The sequence below is a fragment of the Vanessa atalanta genome, chromosome 23, assembly GCF_905147765.1.
Source record: "Vanessa atalanta chromosome 23, ilVanAtal1.2, whole genome shotgun sequence".
Lineage (NCBI taxonomy): Eukaryota > Metazoa > Arthropoda > Insecta > Lepidoptera > Nymphalidae > Vanessa > Vanessa atalanta.
Window position 1 is genome coordinate 4,090,880 of NC_061893.1, and position 21,521 is coordinate 4,112,400.

The 21,521-nt window shown below is 32.3% G+C and overlaps 1 protein-coding gene across 1 annotated transcript; it reads left to right on the top strand.

Annotated features, from left to right (window-relative positions):
* The first annotated feature begins 5,749 nt into the window (after positions 1–5,749).
* Positions 5,750–10,534, top strand: LOC125072974. Its single transcript, XM_047683610.1, has 2 exons — positions 5,750–7,748; positions 8,160–10,534. Exons 1-2 carry the CDS (start codon positions 5,750–5,752, stop codon positions 10,532–10,534), a joined length of 4,374 nt encoding a protein of 1,457 aa, XP_047539566.1.
* The last annotated feature ends 10,987 nt before the right edge of the window (positions 10,535–21,521 follow it).

Sequence of the window (21,521 nt, forward strand, 5' to 3'; positions counted from 1 at the left end):
AATTATATTTTTGCATTAGAAATTTGTTCTCACCAGCACTAAAAGTCTATTAAAAATTGAAACGGCATTATATCAGTATTCGGTTCATTGGAATTGTTTAAATTTAATTAGAAGTACGTCATTTATATGAAATTAATAGATATATTACACATATGTGTAAATTTTATAACCCAATTACCGAAAAAAATGCGCTCTGTATTACTATACATATTCAAACAAGAATATATTCCAAACTGAAAAAAAAAGAAAATTGTTCTTATTTATAAACAATTCAATATTTTTACATCTAATATGTAACGACATACATATACATATATTTTAATTTTATACAAAGAGATAGTGGTGTCAGGTGACAGGTGACATATGTTATCCTTCAAAGATACTCATGCATAACTCGCTACATAGCACGCTGAGCGACCTTAATTTTGTGGACTGGTCTTTCAGTGTCCCCTTTGGCATCGTATGTCATGCCAGGTAAAATGTGTTGTCACTCCGTTTTTTGAAGCGGGCAACATTAAAAATAAAAGAAAACATTGGCGGGAAAGTTAAGCTGTCTTCTGGATAGGCTGGAACCGGGAACATTGTTATAACATTATCTTACATTACTGTATTGTTTTACATTCATTGCTTAACTTAACCAATAAAGAAAAAGGTTATTAATTATTTTCGAGAGTGGTGCATACAACTCATATAAATACACCGTACATTTAACTATCAGCAATTAATTAGCAAATAACTTATTTTACAAATCGTTTGGTTTAAAACTTTGTCTTCAAACTTTACGGTTAAAATAACTTTTCATTTCCTATTTGAAAAAAAAAAAATTTTACTTGCCAGCTCTTTTTAATACGTAGACAATTGTTTGTAACTTTGTAGTTAATTAAATGCATATAACCTCTTTTGTTTAAGATTTCCATAGTTGTACAGAAAAGTATTGGGTGCCCGTTTTTTTTTTTTTGCAAATGGTTTTATAATTTAATAGTAACTTTTAAACTGAATATAAAATTATTACAAATAAAAAAACATAACTTGATTAAGAATATAATGATTGCAGCGCACTGTAGATTTAAACTTTTCATTATCTGTTCTGCTCCGATAGATTCTGCAAGGAAATTATTACGAACGAGTAATTTAATTACCGTGGATCTGCCGGAACTAGTTATTAAGATACAAGTGTTTGCTAGCTACTTCGCTTATTTTTAAATTACGTTTGGTTTTATTTTATATAATAAAAATAAACTGAAATCTAGATAACCTACCTTTTTAATATTCAGTTTTTTAAGATGTTGTCTGTAGGCACAATATCGTTACATTTTTCTTACAACGTGTATATTATAATAAAATAAAAAATAAAATGAAGTAATACTAAAGTTATTAATAAAATATTGTAACATGTAACAAAAACTTCTCTGTATTCAACCAAATAAAAATCTGTAAAAACTAGGGGTCTTGGAATATTTACTGCCGTAGGCTATGCCAAGCTAGCACATTTAGATATTCGCCACAGAGTATAAATTTATCAAAGAAATGTTATTAAGAAAAAATATGATGAATAGAATACAATACAGATTTTTCTCTTTAAATTTCTTAAGAAAAATAACAGGTATCTTTAGGGTGGGTAGAGAACGAAACACCTAATCTTATATTTGAGTTTGCAGAGGTACTTGTTCAAAGTTAATAAACAGTTTTTATCTTTAAAATAAAAAAAAAAAACTAATTATGATGATAAATGATTATTACCATCGCTTATAATTAATATTATTCAAAATATTTTAAAAAAAAAATAGGCAAGAGTAAGAAAAACTTTGAAATGCCTGTTTTTTGTATAATCACCATGAATATGATCGCGTATTTGTTATCTATGCAAGTGGGAGATGAGATAGTGGGCTGGTGAAATGTTTTTTTGTTGTTGTTTTACGCGCTTTATGATTTAGTTAACTGTCAGTTTTTTTTTAGTTATTACTGTTATTATTAATTTTAGTATTACTTTCTGTGAGCAAAAAAGGGTATCAATTTACTGTTAGAATGCGGAAAAAATCTCCTAAGCCTGATGACCTCTTCAATGAATTAGCAATAGTTGGTGGAGTAATTTTAGTGCGTTCTGTATATGTACTGTAAATTTTTACAAAAATTGTTTCCTTGGGCGTAGGTATTACGGGAATTTAGACGAAATTAGAACTTTTGAGGTCTTTATCTTTTCTAGTAAACAAATACCACATACAAAATTCCATCTCACCTTAATTAATAACGTTAAAAATACTTTATATAACCTCATTTGTGTAAAAAATGTTTGATGTAAGTGAATTTACAGATTATAAATAGAAAATAGCCTCTCTTTTTATAATTAGGACAGTTAACAAACGTATTTATTACAGGTATATTCAAAAGTCAATGAAACAGTCCACCGACCGGCCCAATTAAAACAGTATTTGCATTTACCCCGAAATACATATTTCATACCTTTTAAATTCTTATCAAAATGGAATATTTCGCTTGCTTATGCAACAGTTTCTGTTTAAATTTCATTTAAGCGCCCGTTCATTTGCACGCCAACGCATTATTTCACCGTGTTGTAGTTTCGAGGGTACAAGTCGCTTGCCGCAACTCTTCGCATAATTAAAAAGCGTATGTGTTAAATTTGCATCGAATAAAATTTATCGTAGATCTCGTGCCTTGTGATTTCGTTTGTATGAACGAATTTATTACAAGCCAAGTAAAAGCTTGCAAATGTTCCACTGTTTATTGCTTCTGTTTCTCTGACTTGGGGGAGTGAGAATGAATGCCTCTACTTTCTAAGCGGAAGCTTTCTTAGGGGAAAGTAGACGTTGTTACGCTCATTGACCCAGACTCATGAATTCCTGAGATACTTCATTCAATTCGAAGAATTGAAATCCTGTCCTGAATATTTGATAAGTCGGTGGTACCTACTGGGTGCTTCCACTATGTCGTACCACCGAGTAAATGAAACAATAAAATGTAAACCTATCTGGGTGTATTACTCCAATTTATAATATCACCAATTTGCTGCGTTCAGATATTAAAGTGTGAATATAGTGTGCTTGTAACAAAAGAGTGAAAATTCGATCAAAAAGTTAACGAAGTAACGGCGGTGTTGTAGTTTTATATGCTTCACGCAGTTCCAAATACCGGCTGACAAACAAGTGGTCTATATATCTTAAAATATTTCAATATACATAAATATAAAGAGACAAATGTATGTCTCACTTTTTGTTTATTATTCCTTTAATGACATTAAATACATGAAATTATTGCATAGTAATTTGAAATCCTATTATTACCCAAGAGTAAATGTGCAGTCACTTTATTTCTACAAATTATTTAAGCGACGATTTAAACTTCAATTTGCTTTAATAATTAAGTACACTCTAGTGACTTCAAACGTAGTACGAATTCGTGAAATTATATTTATACGACAGGCGAATATTTGTTTCATGAAATTTATTATACGGAATTTGAAATCACGCTCCAGTAACTGGATTTTGGTTCAAATTAATCTATTCTGAAATATAAACTTTTTGATCATAAATAGATAGACGAAAGTGGAATACGGAAATATATTAAATTTTCTTCAACTCTATACTATATTTTTACATATATGTTTGTAGTTCAAGCCAGTTCTAGTCCCACCTAGTTCACCCCTATTCTATTAAACTATTGTACAATCCAATAGTTCGTAGTCATTTGGACTAGACTTAGAATAATTGTAAGAGCTATGAAGACTTCTCCCACTAGTCCCCTTCAAGTTGAATGTGTTGACCCTCCGCTTCAACTAAGAAGACTATTTTTATCCGACCATTTTGTAGTAAAATAATTACAATTACCCTCTCATCCTCTTTGGTCCCGTTTAAGCGAATTGTCTCAATTCTGTGCTCGTGCGCTAAAATCTCCCATCCTAGTATAAGGATTGGAAAAAAGAGGATTTGACTAGAAGTCAAATCCATTTTTTTCCACACCATGTAGAGCTCTTCTCTTGGTCTTATTAAAGGAGACCCTGATACAAATTCTAAGTATCAAAGCATTTTTCATCAAAACTGGTCAAATCATCTCCTTATATTTACTGATGTGTCAGTTCACCTTATTGGATCCCCAAATTCAAAATTATTCTTCAATTTAAATCCCCTCCTGAAACAGCCATATATTCCGGTGAAGCGATTGCGATAATGGATGCCATCCTATTTGCCCACTCCCATGAAGTCCCAAGACAAACGTTAATTCTGACAGACTCTTTATGTTGTTGGCAATTAAGAAAAATCAATTTTGTAGTAGGAGGACTTATTATATAATCTTTAATGATAATGGTGTCATCCTATTTGCCCACTCCCATGAAGTCCCAAGACAGACGGTAATTCTGACAGACTCTTTATGTTGTTGGCAATTAAGAAAAATCAATTTTGTAGTAGGAGGACTTATTATATCATCTTTAAGCTCAGGAGGGGATTGTTATCATGTTATCAAAGAGGGTTGGAAATTTCGCTTGACTGGATTCCAAGCTACTCTAAAATAACCGATAAAGCTTCTTTAATAACTGTTTCAACGGAACATTTTAAGAATTCAACTCAGGACTTGCGTGCCCTAGCGAAAACTCACCCGGATAAATGCCAGAACTTTGTTTGGTTAGTCTCATCAAAATCTAAAGGTAGATTTTATACATATCTACAACTAGACATTCTAAGGCAACCTCGGTTTTCGCTACACAGGCAAGCTAATCGTTGGGTCACCAAAACTATCTGCCGCCTGCCCTTTCATATGCATGTACTTCAATACGTGTATGTAAAATTAGGGTTAAAGATTACTCTTTGTGTAAATGTGGCCTAGACGAAGGTTCCTTATCACATATATTGCTTTCTTGCCCCAAACTCCTCCATCCCGTATACGACGTTCTCTCTCCTAAAATTCCCCGCCCTATTAATGATGAATGTTTGTTAATATATGTGAATACATAGAGCGTGATAAAATTAATTTGTAAACAGTTTTGTGATTGTTCTTATATGTTATTTTAATAACTATTTTTGTTATTAAAATAACATATAAGTTATTGTGTTCTTTTTGGTTATGGGTTTACAAAGAGTCTACGATTATGCTTTCAAAATAAAGTTGAGCCTGTAATCTCGACCGTACCGTTCAATCTCCAACGCAGGGGACATTGGCGAAATAAACTGTACCCTCTCGGCACAAATAAGAGCCACAATTTAAATTAAAAAAAAAAGGTTAAATCAAAATATAAGTAAAAAATTAAATAAGTTACCTTCAAATGCAGAAGAAAATAATTGGAAGCGAATAACAATTTAGGCTGTGATTACCTCATGTAAGAAATTTATATGTACCCACAAATTTTTACTAAAATATTGTTATGTTAAGTGTATAAAAAGAGCGGTCAAATCATTGTTAGGCAGTCGGTCGTTATGCTGCTTGTCGTAAGGTTCGATCCGTGAGAACCGTACATGTAAAAACGCGAATATAAAGTTGTTAAAAATTGTAGTTGTGAAGCGTAAGAGTGGAAACTATGTCCAATTTGTGAATTGTGTAAAACTACGTATTGTGTAATATTGTGTATTGTGGAAGTTTATTGTATTCAGTGAGTGATAATTTATGGAGAATGATTAAAAAGTGTTAAAGTGCAGTTGGTGTTTTTATTATAACCGCTACCCTTCTGAGATTATTTTATCAAATCTCAGAAGTGGGATAAAACGCGGAAAAGTACTGACCGTTGTTTCACCTACGCCTAGAGATGGAAAGTCGGCAATCCAAGCGTTCACTACATAAACGCCGCAAGAGAAGGCGAGAAGTTGAGTGTACTAGCACGTCATCGAGTTCGAGTGATCCAGTTATAGAACGACACCATCGTTCTGGACAGAGACATACTAAAGACGAATCTCGTAATGCTGGCCGGAGTCGTGACCGGAGTCGTGACCGGAGTCGTGACCGGAGTCGTGGCCGCAGTCGTGGCCGCAGTAGTGGCCGCAGTCGTGGCCGCAGTCGTGGCCGCAGTCGTAGCCGCAGTCATGGCCGCAGCCGAGACCGCAGCCGTGGTCGCAGTCCTGGTCATAGACGTGACCGCAGTCACCGCCACAGTCGCAGTCGCAGCCAAGGAACCAGTCGTGGGCGCAAGCAGGGCAGCAGCCACACGCCGCATCGAACTGATGTTCAAGGTACAGATTCTACCAATGTTATTTCACGCGATAGTAATAACAGTACGCAATCAGATTTAGATAAATTTATTAATACCTTATCATCGGTTATAACCGGAACTAATAATACAGATAAGTTCCAAAATATGGTAAATACAATACCAGAATTTGATCCATCATTAAAAAACCAAACGATGTCTATGTGGTTAAATAAAATAAATGAGTGTGCTTCCATTTTTGGTTGGTCCGAAAGACAAACTATTCATTTCGCTTTATCTAGACTTAGTGGTTTAGCAAAGATGTGGTACGAAAGTCTACCCTCACTTCTTTATTCTTGGTCCGATTGGCAAAATAAGTTGTTAGATGCATTTCCTTGCCATGAAAACTATGGTCAACTTTTAAATGATATGCTTTTAAGGAGGGCAAGATTCGGCGATTCATTAGAGGAATATTTTTACGAAAAAAGTGTTCTTTTAAATCGATGTGATATTAGTGGTAGAAAAGCTGTTGACTGTATTATTTTTGGTATCGATGATCGAACAATTAGAATGGGTGCAGAAGCTGCACAATATGAAGATCCCAATAAGTTATTAACGTTTTTGAAAAGTGTTAAGGTTACAAAAAGAGTAGATAAAACAATTGTTAATAATTCTAATCAAAGTACCCAAAATTTTAATAATATTAAGCGAACATTCCCTGAAAGACGATCTAACGTACATTGTTACAACTGTGGTCAAACTGGCCATTATAGCTCCAAATGTCTTCAATCTATTAAACGTTGCATTAAATGTCGTCTCATTGGTCATTTAGCTAGTGAATGCACAAAAGAAAACATATCTAGTGGAAATAATCAAAACTCTAATTCGGTTAATACAGGAAATAATAGCGATAAAACTGTTATGAATATAAATAGTTCGAATGATGATGAAAAATACTACAAGAAAGCTTTCGTTAATGGTGTTATGGTAGAGTCGTTTGTTGATTTAGGTAGTAGAAAAACATTATTACGCGAGACCGAAGCCCGAAAAATATTGAGTACGTGGAATAAAAGTAATACTAACACTTTAGTAGGGTTCGGTAATTCGACCGTCACACCAATAGGTAGTAGTGATGCGCAAGTCATTGTTGACGGTGTTTCTGGTATAACAGAGATTCTTATTGTACCTGATATATTTTTGCCAAAATATCCAATGTTAATTGGTCATTCATATACTGAACAAAGTCATATTGTCATAATTAAAACTAGTGATACTTTAAAAATCATTACTAATATAAATGAAACGGACATTGAAAAATTCGATATTAAATTAAAATCTAATGTTGTTATTAATGGATTGACAATAGTTGATGTTTATTGTGAGCCAAATTATAAAGGTGAATTGTATATAGAAGGAGGTCTAAGATTAGAACCGCGTAAAGAATATTTTGTGTTAAAGGGGTTATATACGATTGATAGTGATAATAGTAAAATACTTATTAAATCTAAACCAAATTCAAATGTTACGTTATTACAAGGAGATACAATAGCAAGAGCATTTAAAATAAAACAAAAACCAGAGTTAAGTGAAAACGTGTTGCGTATCGAAGAAGAAAATTTATGTGAATTTGATAATACTAAAAATAATATAGAAGATAAAGATATAATAATAGACAATAGTATAGAAAAACAATATCGTGATATGTTAATAACATTGTTAAATAATTATAGAAACTGTTTCGCTTTTAATTTAAGAGAATTAGGTTGTACTAAAGATGGAGAGCTCAATATTAAATTAACCGATGATCGACCAATTGTGTATAGACCTTATCGTTTGTCGTTTGATGAAAAAAAAAGTAGTTAGGAATATGATTGACGAGATGATGACAGCTGGTATAATACGTGAATCAAATTCTCAATTTGCTAGTCCAATAATTATCTTAACCGGAAAACCGTTAAAGAACACTATCCCCTACCTCGAATCGAAGACCAGCTGGACAATTTGTCAGGTTACAAATACTTTACTGCTTTAGACCTTGCCTCTGGTTATTATCAGGTGCCAATTTGTGAAGAAAGCAAACATATAACTGCATTTGTTACTCCAGAAGGGCAATACGAGTTTAACCGGATGCCCTTTGGCCTGGCAAATGCTCCAGCTGTCTTCCAAAGGATTATAAACAAAGTCTTAAGCAAAACGAACTCGGATGTAGCCATGGCATACATGGATGATATTATTATTCCTTCAAAAACGGTTGAGGAAGGATTACATAAATTAAAAACTATTTTAGAACTATTAAAATCATCAGGCCTAACACTTAAATTATCGAAATGTAACTTTTTCATGACCACTGTAGACTTTCTAGGTTTTGAACTTTCCGAAAGCGGTATAAAGCCCGGTTCACAGAAAACCGATGCAGAAAAAAATTTTCCTCGCCCCACCTCACAACAAAATATTCGTCAGTTTTTAGGATTAGCTAACTTTTTTAGAAGATTCATTAAAAATTTTTCCATTATAGCCAGACCATTAACTCAGTTGCTTAAAAAGGATAGTAAATTTATATGGACCGATGATCAAGAAAACGCTTTTGTTCAACTGAAATCTAAACTAAGTGCAAGACCGACTATGGCTTTATATGATCAGCATGCGGAAACAGAATTACATACGGATGCGTGTAAAATAGGTATTGGTGCTATCTTACTCCAACGATCTGGTTCGGGACCGTTCCGTGCCGTAGCTTACTTTAGTCGTCAAACTTCCCATGATGAACAACGGTTTACGTCCTATGATCTAGAAACGCTCGCGGTTATTTGCGCTTTACAACGTTTTAGGGTTTATTTACTTGGTCTAGAATTTAAAATTGTAACGGACTGTAATTCATTGCGAGCTACTTTTGAGAAACGTGACCTTATTCCCCGTGTCGCGAGATGGTGGAGCCAACTTCAAGAATTTAATTGTCACATTGAGTATAGGGCCGGTAACAAAATGAGTCATGCAGATGCTTTGAGTCGTAATCCCGTCAATAATAATAAAGATAATAATATAACGTTAGGAGATTCTGTCTTTACTATTAATTGCAATGACTGGTTAGCTACTGTTCAAAACACTGATCCAAAATTAAAACGTATTATTGATATCCTCACAGACAAACATACTGACGAAGTAACTGACATAAAAAATAATTACCGTTATATTAATGAACATTTATATAGGAAAACCGATTCAGGGTTAAAATGGGTAGTTCCCAAAGCATCTAGATGGCGAATCGTTAAGCAGTGTCATGATGATATAGGTCATGTGGGAATAGATAAGGCCCTGGCAAAGATCTCTAGCGACTATTGGTTTCCAAAAATGAGGCCATTTGTTCAAAAATATGTGCGTTCGTGTCTAGACTGTGCCTACCATAAAGCTCCTGCGGGTAAACCAGAGGGGTTTTTAAACCCGATACCAAAAATTCCAAGCCCATTTCATACAATCCATTTGGATCATTTAGGTCCTTTCGTAAGAAGCCGAAACCGAAATACCTATTTACTTGTTGTAATTGATGCATTTTCAAAATTTATATTGATAAAACCAGTTCGCGGCACTGATACAAAATATGTAATATCAGTATTAAAAGATATCTTTTATACTTTTAGTGTTCCAAACAGACTAATATCAGATAGGGGTAGTAGTTTTACGAGTCTTGCATTTAAAAAATTCATGAATGAGTTAAATATTAAACATATTATGAATGCTGTGTCGACCCCCCGAGCTAACGGGCAGGTTGAGAGATACAACCGCACTATAACAGAATCATTAGCAGTTGAAAATAACAATTGTCCTGAAAATCGTTGGGATGATCATGTAGCTAAAATTCAGTGGTCTTTAAATAATACATTCAACAAAGGAATTGGACGTACACCGGCTGAAGTACTGTTTGGTTTTAAAATGGTTAGCATGTCAGATAGTCGTATTAACGGTACAATCAATGATGATCTAGAGCGCGTAGTAGAAAGCAGAGATTCTATCCGCAACGAAGTAATAAATCATATATCTAAAAACCAAAAATATCAAAAAGAACAATTTGATAAACACAGAAAGCCACCACGTACATATCAAATTGGCGATCTCGTTCGTATTTCACGTAATCAACCTTCGACGGGTCAAAGTAAAAAGCTCCTACCTAAATTTCAGGGCCCATATAAAATAACAAAAATATTTGACAACGATAGGTATGAAATCGAAGATACACCGATAACAAAAAAAAGTAAAGGTAGCTATAAAGCGGTTGTTGCTGTTGATAAAATTCAGCCTTGGGTAATGTTCGATCGTCTTTCAGAGGATAGCGATAGCAATGAAAATGATAAGTCAAACGAGTCTAATAGTTCAAGTGACTCTAAATCTGATTGTGATGTTGAATCTAGTTAATAACGAATTACGAATAAATATGTATAAATGTTTATGTAAAAATATAATTAAGAAATTGTATGAAAATTAATGTAAGCTAAGGTTAAGAACTGAATTATATATAAATAATAATTAACTTGTTTATGGTTATGAATTATAAAAAAAAGCGAATGTGTAATTTATAATTGATTAAGGATTTAAGATTATATTGAGTCATGTTTATTTAATCAGTAAGTAGATTCGGTGGGCAGATTGCCCTAGTAGACGGGCAGATTGCCCTAGTAGCCGGGCAGATTGCCCTAGTAGCCAGGCAGATTGCCCTAGTAGCCGGGCAGATTGCCCTAGTAGCCGGGCAGATTGCCCTAGTAGCCGGGCAGATTGCCCTAGAAGCCGGGCAGATTGCCCTAGTAGCCGGGCAGATTGCCCTAGTAGCCGGGCAGATTGCCCTAGTAGCCGGGCAGATTGCCCTATATGTATAATAGTTGTAGTAATTATATATTAATAATTTTAGTTATGTATGTTATGTCTTGCTGTTATTTTTTTTTCTTTTCTTTCTTTTTTGGAAACACGAGGTCGTGTTTCGGTGCAGGACGGCCGAACTGTAAGAAATTTATATGTACCCACAAATTTTTACTAAAATATTGTTATGTTAAGTGTATAAAAAGAGCGGTCAAATCATTGTTAGGCAGTCGGTCGTTATGCTGCTTGTCGTAAGGTTCGATCCGTGAGAACCGTACATGTAAAAACGCGAATATAAAGTTGTTAAAAATTGTAGTTGTGAAGCGTAAGAGTGGAAACTATGTCCAATTTGTGAATTGTGTAAAACTACGTATTGTGTAATATTGTGTATTGTGGAAGTTTATTGTATTCAGTGAGTGATAATTTATGGAGAATGATTAAAAAGTGTTAAAGTGCAGTTGGTGTTTTTATTATAACCGCTACCCTTCTGAGATTATTTATCACTCAGTAGAAAATAAATTTGATTACGAGCAATACAATTCAGTTAAGCGACTATTGATTAATCAATATCACAACAATTTCCTTGGTGGGCTTTGTGCAATCCCGTCTGGGTAGGTACCAACTTATTACTATTCTATCGCCAAGTAACAATACTTAGTATCGTTGTGTTACATTCGTGATTTCGACATCTTGTACAATCCTCGTATTATATTTGTACGAGTCATCGCACACATTTGTAATTATAAGCCAATATTTTAATTTAATTTAGCTAGTACAGCATTGTGATACAAAACGACATCAAAGCATTTTGGTAAACGCAATAAATCAGTGTATATAAGCACTCGACAGGTTCGGTTATTTTAGCACTCTCCGGAGTTACCATCCCCTAAGCATTATTCATCTAGCATTATTCAGCCTTTCTTCTCAGCTTAGCTTATTGTAGGATTTAACTCATACAATATTTTATATAGCGATCAATTGCATAAATTATCATTAATTACGTACTATTTGATACAATATCAATATCTATATTAATCATTGCTGTAATTAAAAAAGTTCCATTGAAAGTTCTAGTACCTTTTTAAATAATGGAAAAGAAAAATTGCAGCTATTGCAATAAATCTTCACGGAAAGACGAACACGTTGATTTCCCGGTAGATTGCTTTCTTATTTTTATATCTCTTTTTATATTTAAATATTGATATTTCTTATTTAGGTTTTTAATTAGGACGGTGTCTGAATACCTTTTCAATAATAGTTTAAAAATCATAGATAAAAAAATAAAAAGTGTATTTTTAGAATAAATAACGATTTTTGTTTCCGTGTTTGGATACTTTTAAAAAATAGCCCGAATTCCAAAGTTATAAATATCTGAGTGTAGAAGGTCTTATAAATATTATAAAACAAAGTCGCTTTTTGTTTCCGTCTATATTTCCGTTAAGTTCTTCTAAACCACTCAACAGATGTTGATTAGGTTTTCACTGATAGAAAGAACAATAAACGAGGAAGGTTTGTATATATAATTTGTAAATAATTTGAACAAAATGGCTGAAATGGGACGGTGTTTATCTAAAAATAACAGTTTTTGTACGCTTCATGGCTATCGCTGGCTAAGCCTTCGAAGATCAAGAGAATGTTCTAGAATATTCTAGATCTTAAAAAGGCCTACAAATAAGTCTAAGACAGCATGTGTCTACCTTTTAAGGTAGCTTTGAATAGCAAAAAAAAATTGATCGGGCCATCCCATAATATGATGTGTAACATTGCACATCTCACCTTGGTATTAAGCAACATTCATGATCAATGAGCAATCCATTTAATGATACTGGATAAGCTAGTTATTTGCAATTCGGGGGCTAACAATTCTTGAAACGAATTTATAATAAACAAAATATACTCAATTAATAATTTCTTGAAGTTATCGTGTTTTAACGTTTCAAACTTGATGGACGAGAATATTTTTTGGATTATTTTGGTATTCACATTGAATCCATTTATTAAAAGTACAGAATTCATTTCCACTAAATTATCTGTACAGCTACATATATTTGCATACAGTTGTAAATAAATAAGATGACTTTTTTATATCAATCAACAGTCTGATGCTTCAAGAACAATGCTACTGCTTTTTAGACTATAACATTCAACTCACTCTAGAAAATATCGTCGTCCAAATTATGTGCAACGATAAAAAAAAATTCGGTGCGATGGATGATGGATTTAAAAATTGTACTGAAAGCCGGGCCCGCTTATATTATCGAAGAAATCGAAACAGTTCTATATTAAAAAAAAATGTGGTGCTCGCGTAACAACAATTAAAGCAATATAAGAAGTTTAATTTTGTCTTTGGTTCTGGAATTATATGAAAACTATTTTTTTGATTTAATGTAAATCTTTATTATGCGATTAGGTCCGGGATTTGTTAAAAAAAATACTCTACGAAGTCGCGTCAGGCAGCTAGTAAGTACATATGTATATATCATTTTTCTGTACGTGTGTATTTCACTTTAGTCCACCTAAGCGGCTTGACTGAAGCTTTTATGTTTCTTAGATTGGACCCGGCAGGAGGCGCTGCAATTGAGTTCCCGGAATTTTCATATAACAAAAACGACTTTTTTATCTCGTTCGAACGAATCGGTACGAGCAGCAACTATATTAAAATACTTATTTATTTGTTGTCTTAAAATAAAATAACATTCAAAAGGTAACAAGCGAAAAATGTATGTAAATGTAAAAGTTTCTCATAATATTTTTAAAACTCGATGCTATTTTTAAATCTAATTTTATTCTTGACTTAAGAAAACCGCAATATACGTAATATTGTGGTTTTCTTTTCGTTAATATTAATTTTATTTTACAAAACGTGCTCTGTCTTTGATACAGGATAATTATATATTAAAATAAATGTTACCATTTTAACTCTACTCAAATATTATATTTTTAACATATATTTAATAATATAACTTTTTAATTTATGATTAAACACGGAATTACGGGATCTTTGGCTTTGTATGGAAGCTAATTGGTCTATTATTTAATTTATAATTGCATAATAAGTTCATAAGAAGTTGCGTAGTTCTATATAAACGAAACTCGATAGTTACAAAGAAAAACATATAAAACCAATTGCCGTTCTCTACAGTAGGTATCAGAGAGGACGTTAGTTGATTCATAAGATCTTGCTTGATTTGGAAGGTAATCTAGGCAGACAGTAAATTAGGTATTGTGTAGGGCTACTCTAAGGACATTGGATGCGTGATAAGCTAAGTTAGATCGGCGGTTAATTAAATTATATTGTTAAAATACAAAAATAATTAATTATGAATTTGTGTATGTTATTATTCATTCGACGGCTTTGGTAATAGAATTTGAAGACCTCTGAGTTGAGTTCGAGTTTTGTATAATTGGGCGAACGAGCAAATGGCAAATAATTCACCCTTCGAGGAGGTAAATCGGGAGTGACGGTTTGTGTGTAGATAAAGTTTTGTAAATTTCGTGCGAGTAAAGTTGCAGTTTCAGCTAGTAGTGATATAATATAAAACAAAGTCGCTTCCCTCTGTCTGTCTGTCATTATGTATGCTTAGATCTTTGAAACTGCGCAACCAATTTTGATGCGCTTTTTTTAATAGATAGAGTGATTCAAGAGCAAAGTATAAAAGTTTATATGTATAATATATGCATAATATAGTAGAGAAACACTGATCATTTTAGAGGTTTCTAATGTGATGTCGTAAATAATCACATTTTTTTGCGCTTACATTGCAAACGCTGGCCGAAACCTACGAGATTAAAATAATGTTCTAGAGTATTGTACCTTAAAAAGGACTACAAAAAAGTCAGCGATGGTATATGTCTATCTCTTAATTTAATCCACTTTTTACCGGAAATAATGGCATATTTTCGAAGCAATTTAAAGCAATACAGCATTAATTATTAATTATAATTAAGTACCTTAAATACATTGTGCATTTAATATAGATCAATATGGTCCTTTACACCATGTAATTAAATGGATATTTTCGAAGATATTACAGATTTAAAATGCAGAGACATAGCGGTTTGTATTGAATGTAAAGACATTTTGTAGTATATTTAGTATCAGCATTGCACCCGAGCGAAGCCGGGGCGGGTCGCTAGAATGGAATTTTAGTTTATAAACTTTTACACCATGGTCCAATATATTTATTATAATGTTAAGAATTATTCCAATCCACAGAAAAACTAATAGAAATTAACGATTATTGTAGCGATAGACAACCGTGTTACACCATGTTATATGCAAAGTTTTTCTATTGTTGGAACGAAGTTCTTTTACACGGGTTACAGTATAGTGGCTCCAGGCGACCTTTCTTTTTATCTCTTTCTATTATATAAAGTTTTATATAGAATTATTTAAATATATTTTTATTATAAAATATATAATTTTGGTATTTAATTTAATTTACAGGGGATTTTTAATAACAATTATATTTCTTATCTTTTAATTATTGTCAAACGTCGTTCGTTTATTTCATTGTGTCTGTTATTTAATCTGTATATACTTTATACTATAATATACTATATATACTATAATATTATTTAATATTATAAATGTGAAAGTAACTCTGTCTGTCTGTCGCCCTTTTACTTTACCGAATTTGATGAAATTCGGTATGAAACAAACTAGAACTGCAAGCAAGGACATAGGCTACTTTTTTGCCTAGCACATACCAACCAACCATAAATGTTTATAGCTTTCTACTTTTAATATCGACTATCGCCACTAGCCTTTTGATAAATATATTAGTTATAATTATATATATATTATAAGTATAATTTCGAAAATATACATAGCAGTCAACGTGAACTCAAACGTGTGAAAGAAATTGTTGGTTCTTCGGGGCCCTCTCAGAATGGGGGCCCTGGGCACGTGCCCCATGTGCCCTGTGGTAAAGATGGTAATGGCAACTAGTACATAATATGTAGTGAAAACAACATTTCAACCGGGTGTCCCACGACACCTTTTTTTTTTAGTTTTTCTGTGGGTTGCGATATTTTAGCACAACACGGACCTATAGTGTGTATAGTTTTTTTAATTAGTTTTATGTTGTATTATTTGCATTTCTCTGGTAACTTCAAGTGGACTGAGAGAAAATATATTCGGTCAAAGTCAAAGTCAAAAATCTTTATTCAATATAGTGTTTACACTTGCTTGTTGATTGTCAAAAATTTACCAACGGTTCGGAATTTAACACCTTGGACCTGAGAAGAACCGGAGAAAGAAACTCAGCGGGATATTTTTTTTTTCCATTTTGCATGTACAATAATAATTAGCACACAAACGCTATTTAACGATTCTTTTGAATTTTATAATTGAATAATTTTGAACGTTTTCTGGGATCCTGTTGTAAAAACGTATACATTGCCCAAAAAAAGAGTTACTAACCGTGTGTAATCGGGTACTTGGAGTAACAATTTTATTTTTATTCCTAGTGTTAATAGAATGTACGTCACAATTTCTGGGAAAATCATTTATGTTTTTGCGTACATACATAACATTATCAAAAACAAATTGAGAAGCGACATTCATTATTTTTAATTTCTTTAAATTTACCTCTTAACGAATCTTTTGGGCCCAGGTTATAAACTGCACGAATAGCCCTTTTCTGCAGTACAAAAATGGTATGAATGTCAGCTGCTTTACCCCAGACGACATTATATACGACATTATACTTACAATGCCATACGACATTATACTGTGGAAATAACTGAAATACACAAGGCGAGCCGTATCCACATCAGCTTACCATCAATTTACCTTCGCATAAGCTAGGAGATTTTATGACCTTGAAGAATTTCATAACATTTTATTGGTACATAACTAAAACATAGTAAGTGTCCGTCAATATTTATTTTAAATGTTTTAGTAAATGGTCGCTTATAATATATTAAATGTTATTAACATTTTGTTTTCTACTGGCAAAATAATTGCCACTAAGTATGAAATAGCTTTAACTCAGAATTTAAGATCACTGCGTATTTATTTGCATAGCTGAATAAAAAAAAATCACACACAACGTAAATAAGTTTCTGTTAAAAGCAATTAAATTTTAATTGGCGATACACAACAAGTGCAATCTACGAAACTAGTAAACCGAGTTGTTAACAGTTGGGCTTACATTCGAAATTGAGTTCATAGTATTTGAACTTTGAATTGCCACAACGTTGAAGTTGGTTTAGATGTTGGCTGAAAGATTGGAACCAATTCACATTTTCATTCAGTGGTAAATTATTATATACGAAACTAGAATAAAACTATTGATAAATACAACACAATATACTAACAGTTATTATTAGATACAGATTAACTTTTCTCGCTTTTCAGGAGTGGATCGTCACGTGGTAGAAAAAAGCGTATGTCCTTCCTCGGGGTTAAAGCTTGCTTCTTTCGCGGGGGAGGAAAAATATTTTTTTGCTTAAACAAGTCCGCTTTATTACAATACTTAAAAGTTATGTTATGACATCTTTAAATTAATATTATTTTATAATATACAAAAATCAGGGGCATGGGCCGTCGATGGTGATTATAATGTACATAGATTATGTAATATTTTGGTTTACCTGATAAATATTAAGAAACATTTTCAATTAATTATATGGTCATAATTATTAACTGAATAGAATATTAAAAAATATTATCCAACAAAATTTAAATGTAATCAAATAACGAAGTAGCATTTCATTAATACATTCGGAGGGAAAGATCTCTTTCATTATTGAAAGTTATTTCGCGCCGATACTCCCTAATGAGTTGGCAGGTTTGCCTCAGAGACGTGGTCTTTGAATAAAAAGTAAATTGAAAATAGTATTAATAATATCTTGCTCTCTAGCTCTTAAGGTTACGCTTGTTGTTAATTGAAATATTTAAAATTTAAATTGTATAACTAATATATAAATGTATGTATGTATGTATGTATGTGGACGTGTGTTTTTTTTCTTTTATTTCTTATCTGTTGCCGTTTTTTTGTATTTTATTTTTAATTTTTTCGGCGTACAATAAAACTGTACTGTATTGCACTGTACTTATCAGACATATTAGATTATATTTAAATATGACGTAGTTAACTTCAAATATTACATATAACTATGGTTGTTATTACCGATCTAAAATCCAGGTCCTCCACAGGATACCCCGCAATAAAAATATAAAAGAAAACATAATTCCTGTTAGTGAAAACGAAGAATGTATGTCATCAGACATTTCTGAAACATAATATTTAAATGAATGATTTTCAATGATAAAATAGTAATTGTATACTTATTTCCGAAGCAATGAACAATAAGTACATTACAGTAAGCATAAAATAAAATAGAAACAATACGACCACAACTTATAAGTATTGCAAAAAATTGAATCGATGAAAATTTACAGTGAGGCGCTGTTCGATCAAAGTATTAAATTGTCGCCTGCAATTGCCAAGTGGCTTTGAAACTTCGGGACTTACATTCTTGACATTTAATCTACGGTTCTCAAGTAGGAAACGCGTATCGACTTTTTCTTTGTTTCGTTGAAGTTTGCCGGGTGAAATATTAGAGTATGTGAATTGGAATTCACATGATATTCAATACGTATTTTGCATTATACCATACAAGACTTTCATTGTTTTATTTACTGGTAGTAGAGCTAGGTGCAGGCCCACAACTGTTTTTTCTCCATTTGAGGATAAACATGATGTAGATCGATATAAATTGGTTTACTAACGAAGTTTTCCTTCACCGCCAAGCACGTGACAACAATGAAACAAATGAATATTCTGCGATGCTTACACGGGTTTAAGCCGTCAATCTTCGAATAAGATAGACGTTTTATAACCACTCGGCCATTTTGGTTTTCATCTGGATAATTGAAAATAAAACATTTAGTTTTATTAAACATGGCGTCTGGGTTGGTACCACATATTCATTAGATATTACTGCCAATTGCCATTGTCTATGGGCGTTGGTGACCACTTACCATCAGGTGACCCATTTGCTCGTTCGTCTACCTATATCATAAAAAAAAAACATTCCATCAAAGTCTAATGACTGGTATTTCATAAGGAACTTATATTGAAAGTATGAAATAAATAATATACTTTAAATTGATAAAACAACAATCGAATGTAAACATTGAAACAGACGTGACTTTTAAAGCTGCTTAAGTCCAAGTCGCTTAGACAAGAAGATTTGTATGGCCTTTTACTAAAGTCAATAGAAGTCTGAAATATTGTTAAAAGCGACTCAAAGTGCATCTCTAAAGTACTTAAGATTTGAGATTTAAATAAATTTTAAACATACTTCTTTATAAAAGTTTATTCTTAAATATAAATCTTGAACTGAATTTCACCATAAAACGCCTACCGCTGCCATATGCGTAAGAGAAAGGGAAGCCAGACAGACTAGTGTCGTAACGCGTTACGTAACGAAGTGGTTTACCCTCCCGTAAGAAGTTATCACTTCAAAAATATCGAATTTCAATGCAATGTAGATGTTTAGTATTTGAATCCAAATCTGATGTTTTTGACCACTTACGCTCGGTTCTAAGCTACACGTACTTTAATTTGTTTATTTATTCGTGGTTGTAATGAAACAAAGAAATTCAGCAAAATTTAAATTACGCTATTTTAAGAGCGTAGTTTGTAAGCTTGGAAATTTATTTTAGAACACACTCATAGGTACTTTCCAATTATAAGATTAAATTACAAGACTCGGGTCGAAATAAAAACTGAAAATTTTATTGACAGAAATGTCGAATAATAAGTCAAAACCGTCAAATTATTTTCTCCATACTAAAAAGTATGGACGACGAATGCCAAAAAGTAAGCAATATTTAAATAAAAATTACTATAATATTATGTGATATAATAAAAATTAAACACGGTGAACTTATTATTTACACTTTTGTGTCTCCATTTAACCAAAAATAAATAACTTAAAAAATGTTAATAGAAAAGGTCGATTTCAGAGTTTGGATTGATGTTGACGATGAATTTACTAAGTTATTGATACATATTTTATAAATATGATCCGGTGAAACTTGAGATATATCTATTCAGATACTGAATGTATTTTTTATCCATAATCAATGCTCCAGTTTTAAGATATTTTGAAAATAGTAAGCGCTATTTTAGAGTTCCGCAAGGACTGTCCTCTTAATAATTCTTTAACGTATAAATCTAACCGTTATGCATAAAAAGTGATTAAAAGTGCATTACTATAATGAAATATAAAAAAGTTATCACAAAAGAAATCTTATAGGTCTGATTTAAAGTTAATTGATAATTTTAATGTTCTGTTATATACATATGTATATAAACTCGAGTCTAATATTTTTTATTTATTTTTGTAAAATATACATATTGTAATTGTATCTTTTAAATATATTTATAAACGTGTGTATACTTTAATGTCCTGCAGATAGACTAACAAAAAAGTAGGATTACAGTAAGTAGGTTCGTCCTCCAAATAATCCTCAGTCAGCAGTTTTACAATTATTCGTGTTTATTTCCTCGGAAAGCCGTTTCTGCGTGATCTTACCGGTCGTTCGGATTGTCGGCTCACCGTATTACTAGAGTGCACCTGTGTTCCTGTTGTCTAGTCTACATTGAGGATGGCCGATTAGTCGAAATATAATATAGTGATATCATTGTTAATAATAAAAGTAAAGTAAATGTCTCACTACTGGGATAAGATATATGTATAGTCTATTTTTGTTAAGATAGAATAAACTGTAAACCTTTCCCTAGGTTTAGAGTTTATTCTATAAAACTTCTAAAATTTAGTTTGGGATACACGTGGAAGATCAAATAAATGCACGTTTTTTCACGATATTGTCTTCCGTCGGTGAGCACGAGATGAATAATAAACACAACATTATAAAGCCTGGGTTTGAATCTGCGATCTTCAAGTGTATTATAATCAATTTGATTCGGTATAAAAGCAATATTTTCGGATGTTTTGAAAAATATTTTTTTCATATACATCTTATGTAGGCATAATAAGTTTTGTGAAGCAAATATCTTTAAATTTAATTTTTAAAATTTTTACATTTCAGAGTGATTTCAACGCCGTTTTATTCATAAAAATGAGTTGCAAGTTGTTTCTGTAAAATCTACAAAAACCTGCGGATAGTCTTATGTTTTTTCCCTTATAAATTTTGAGATAAAAAATTAGGAAAAATAAGTTAAATGCACAATATTAAGCTTTAAACTTCATGTTATTTTGAGAAAACAATATCGCTAACCGAATAAATACTTGTAAATAATTGTAACATCTTTGTTTACAGAAAAAAATATTTTTCCTGATTTAATCGATATGAATTTATCTATTTTTTGTAAATTACCTATCCACATTAAAACGCAATGTCAAAATTGGCATTCCGTACCGAGCGTTCACAAAAGGTGGCGTGCCATTTATAATTAGTCTACCAGTGTCCTGCAAGGTTAGGATACTAATCTACTCGACTACCGACGCAGGAATAAGTTATAAGGAATATCTATGAAGCCTGGGAGAAGTCACAGGATGCCTTAGG

What these genes read in the sequence shown, in the direction of transcription:
- LOC125072974 (XM_047683610.1), top strand. Translation starts at nt 5,750, where the DNA reads ATGGAAAGTCGGCAATCCAAGCGTTCACTACATAAACGCCGCAAGAGA. An exon ending in TATCGAAGAAGAAAATTTAT is followed by an intron (nt 7,749 to 8,159) that starts GTGAATTTGATA and finishes TTACTGCTTTAG; the next exon opens with ACCTTGCCTCTGGTTATTAT.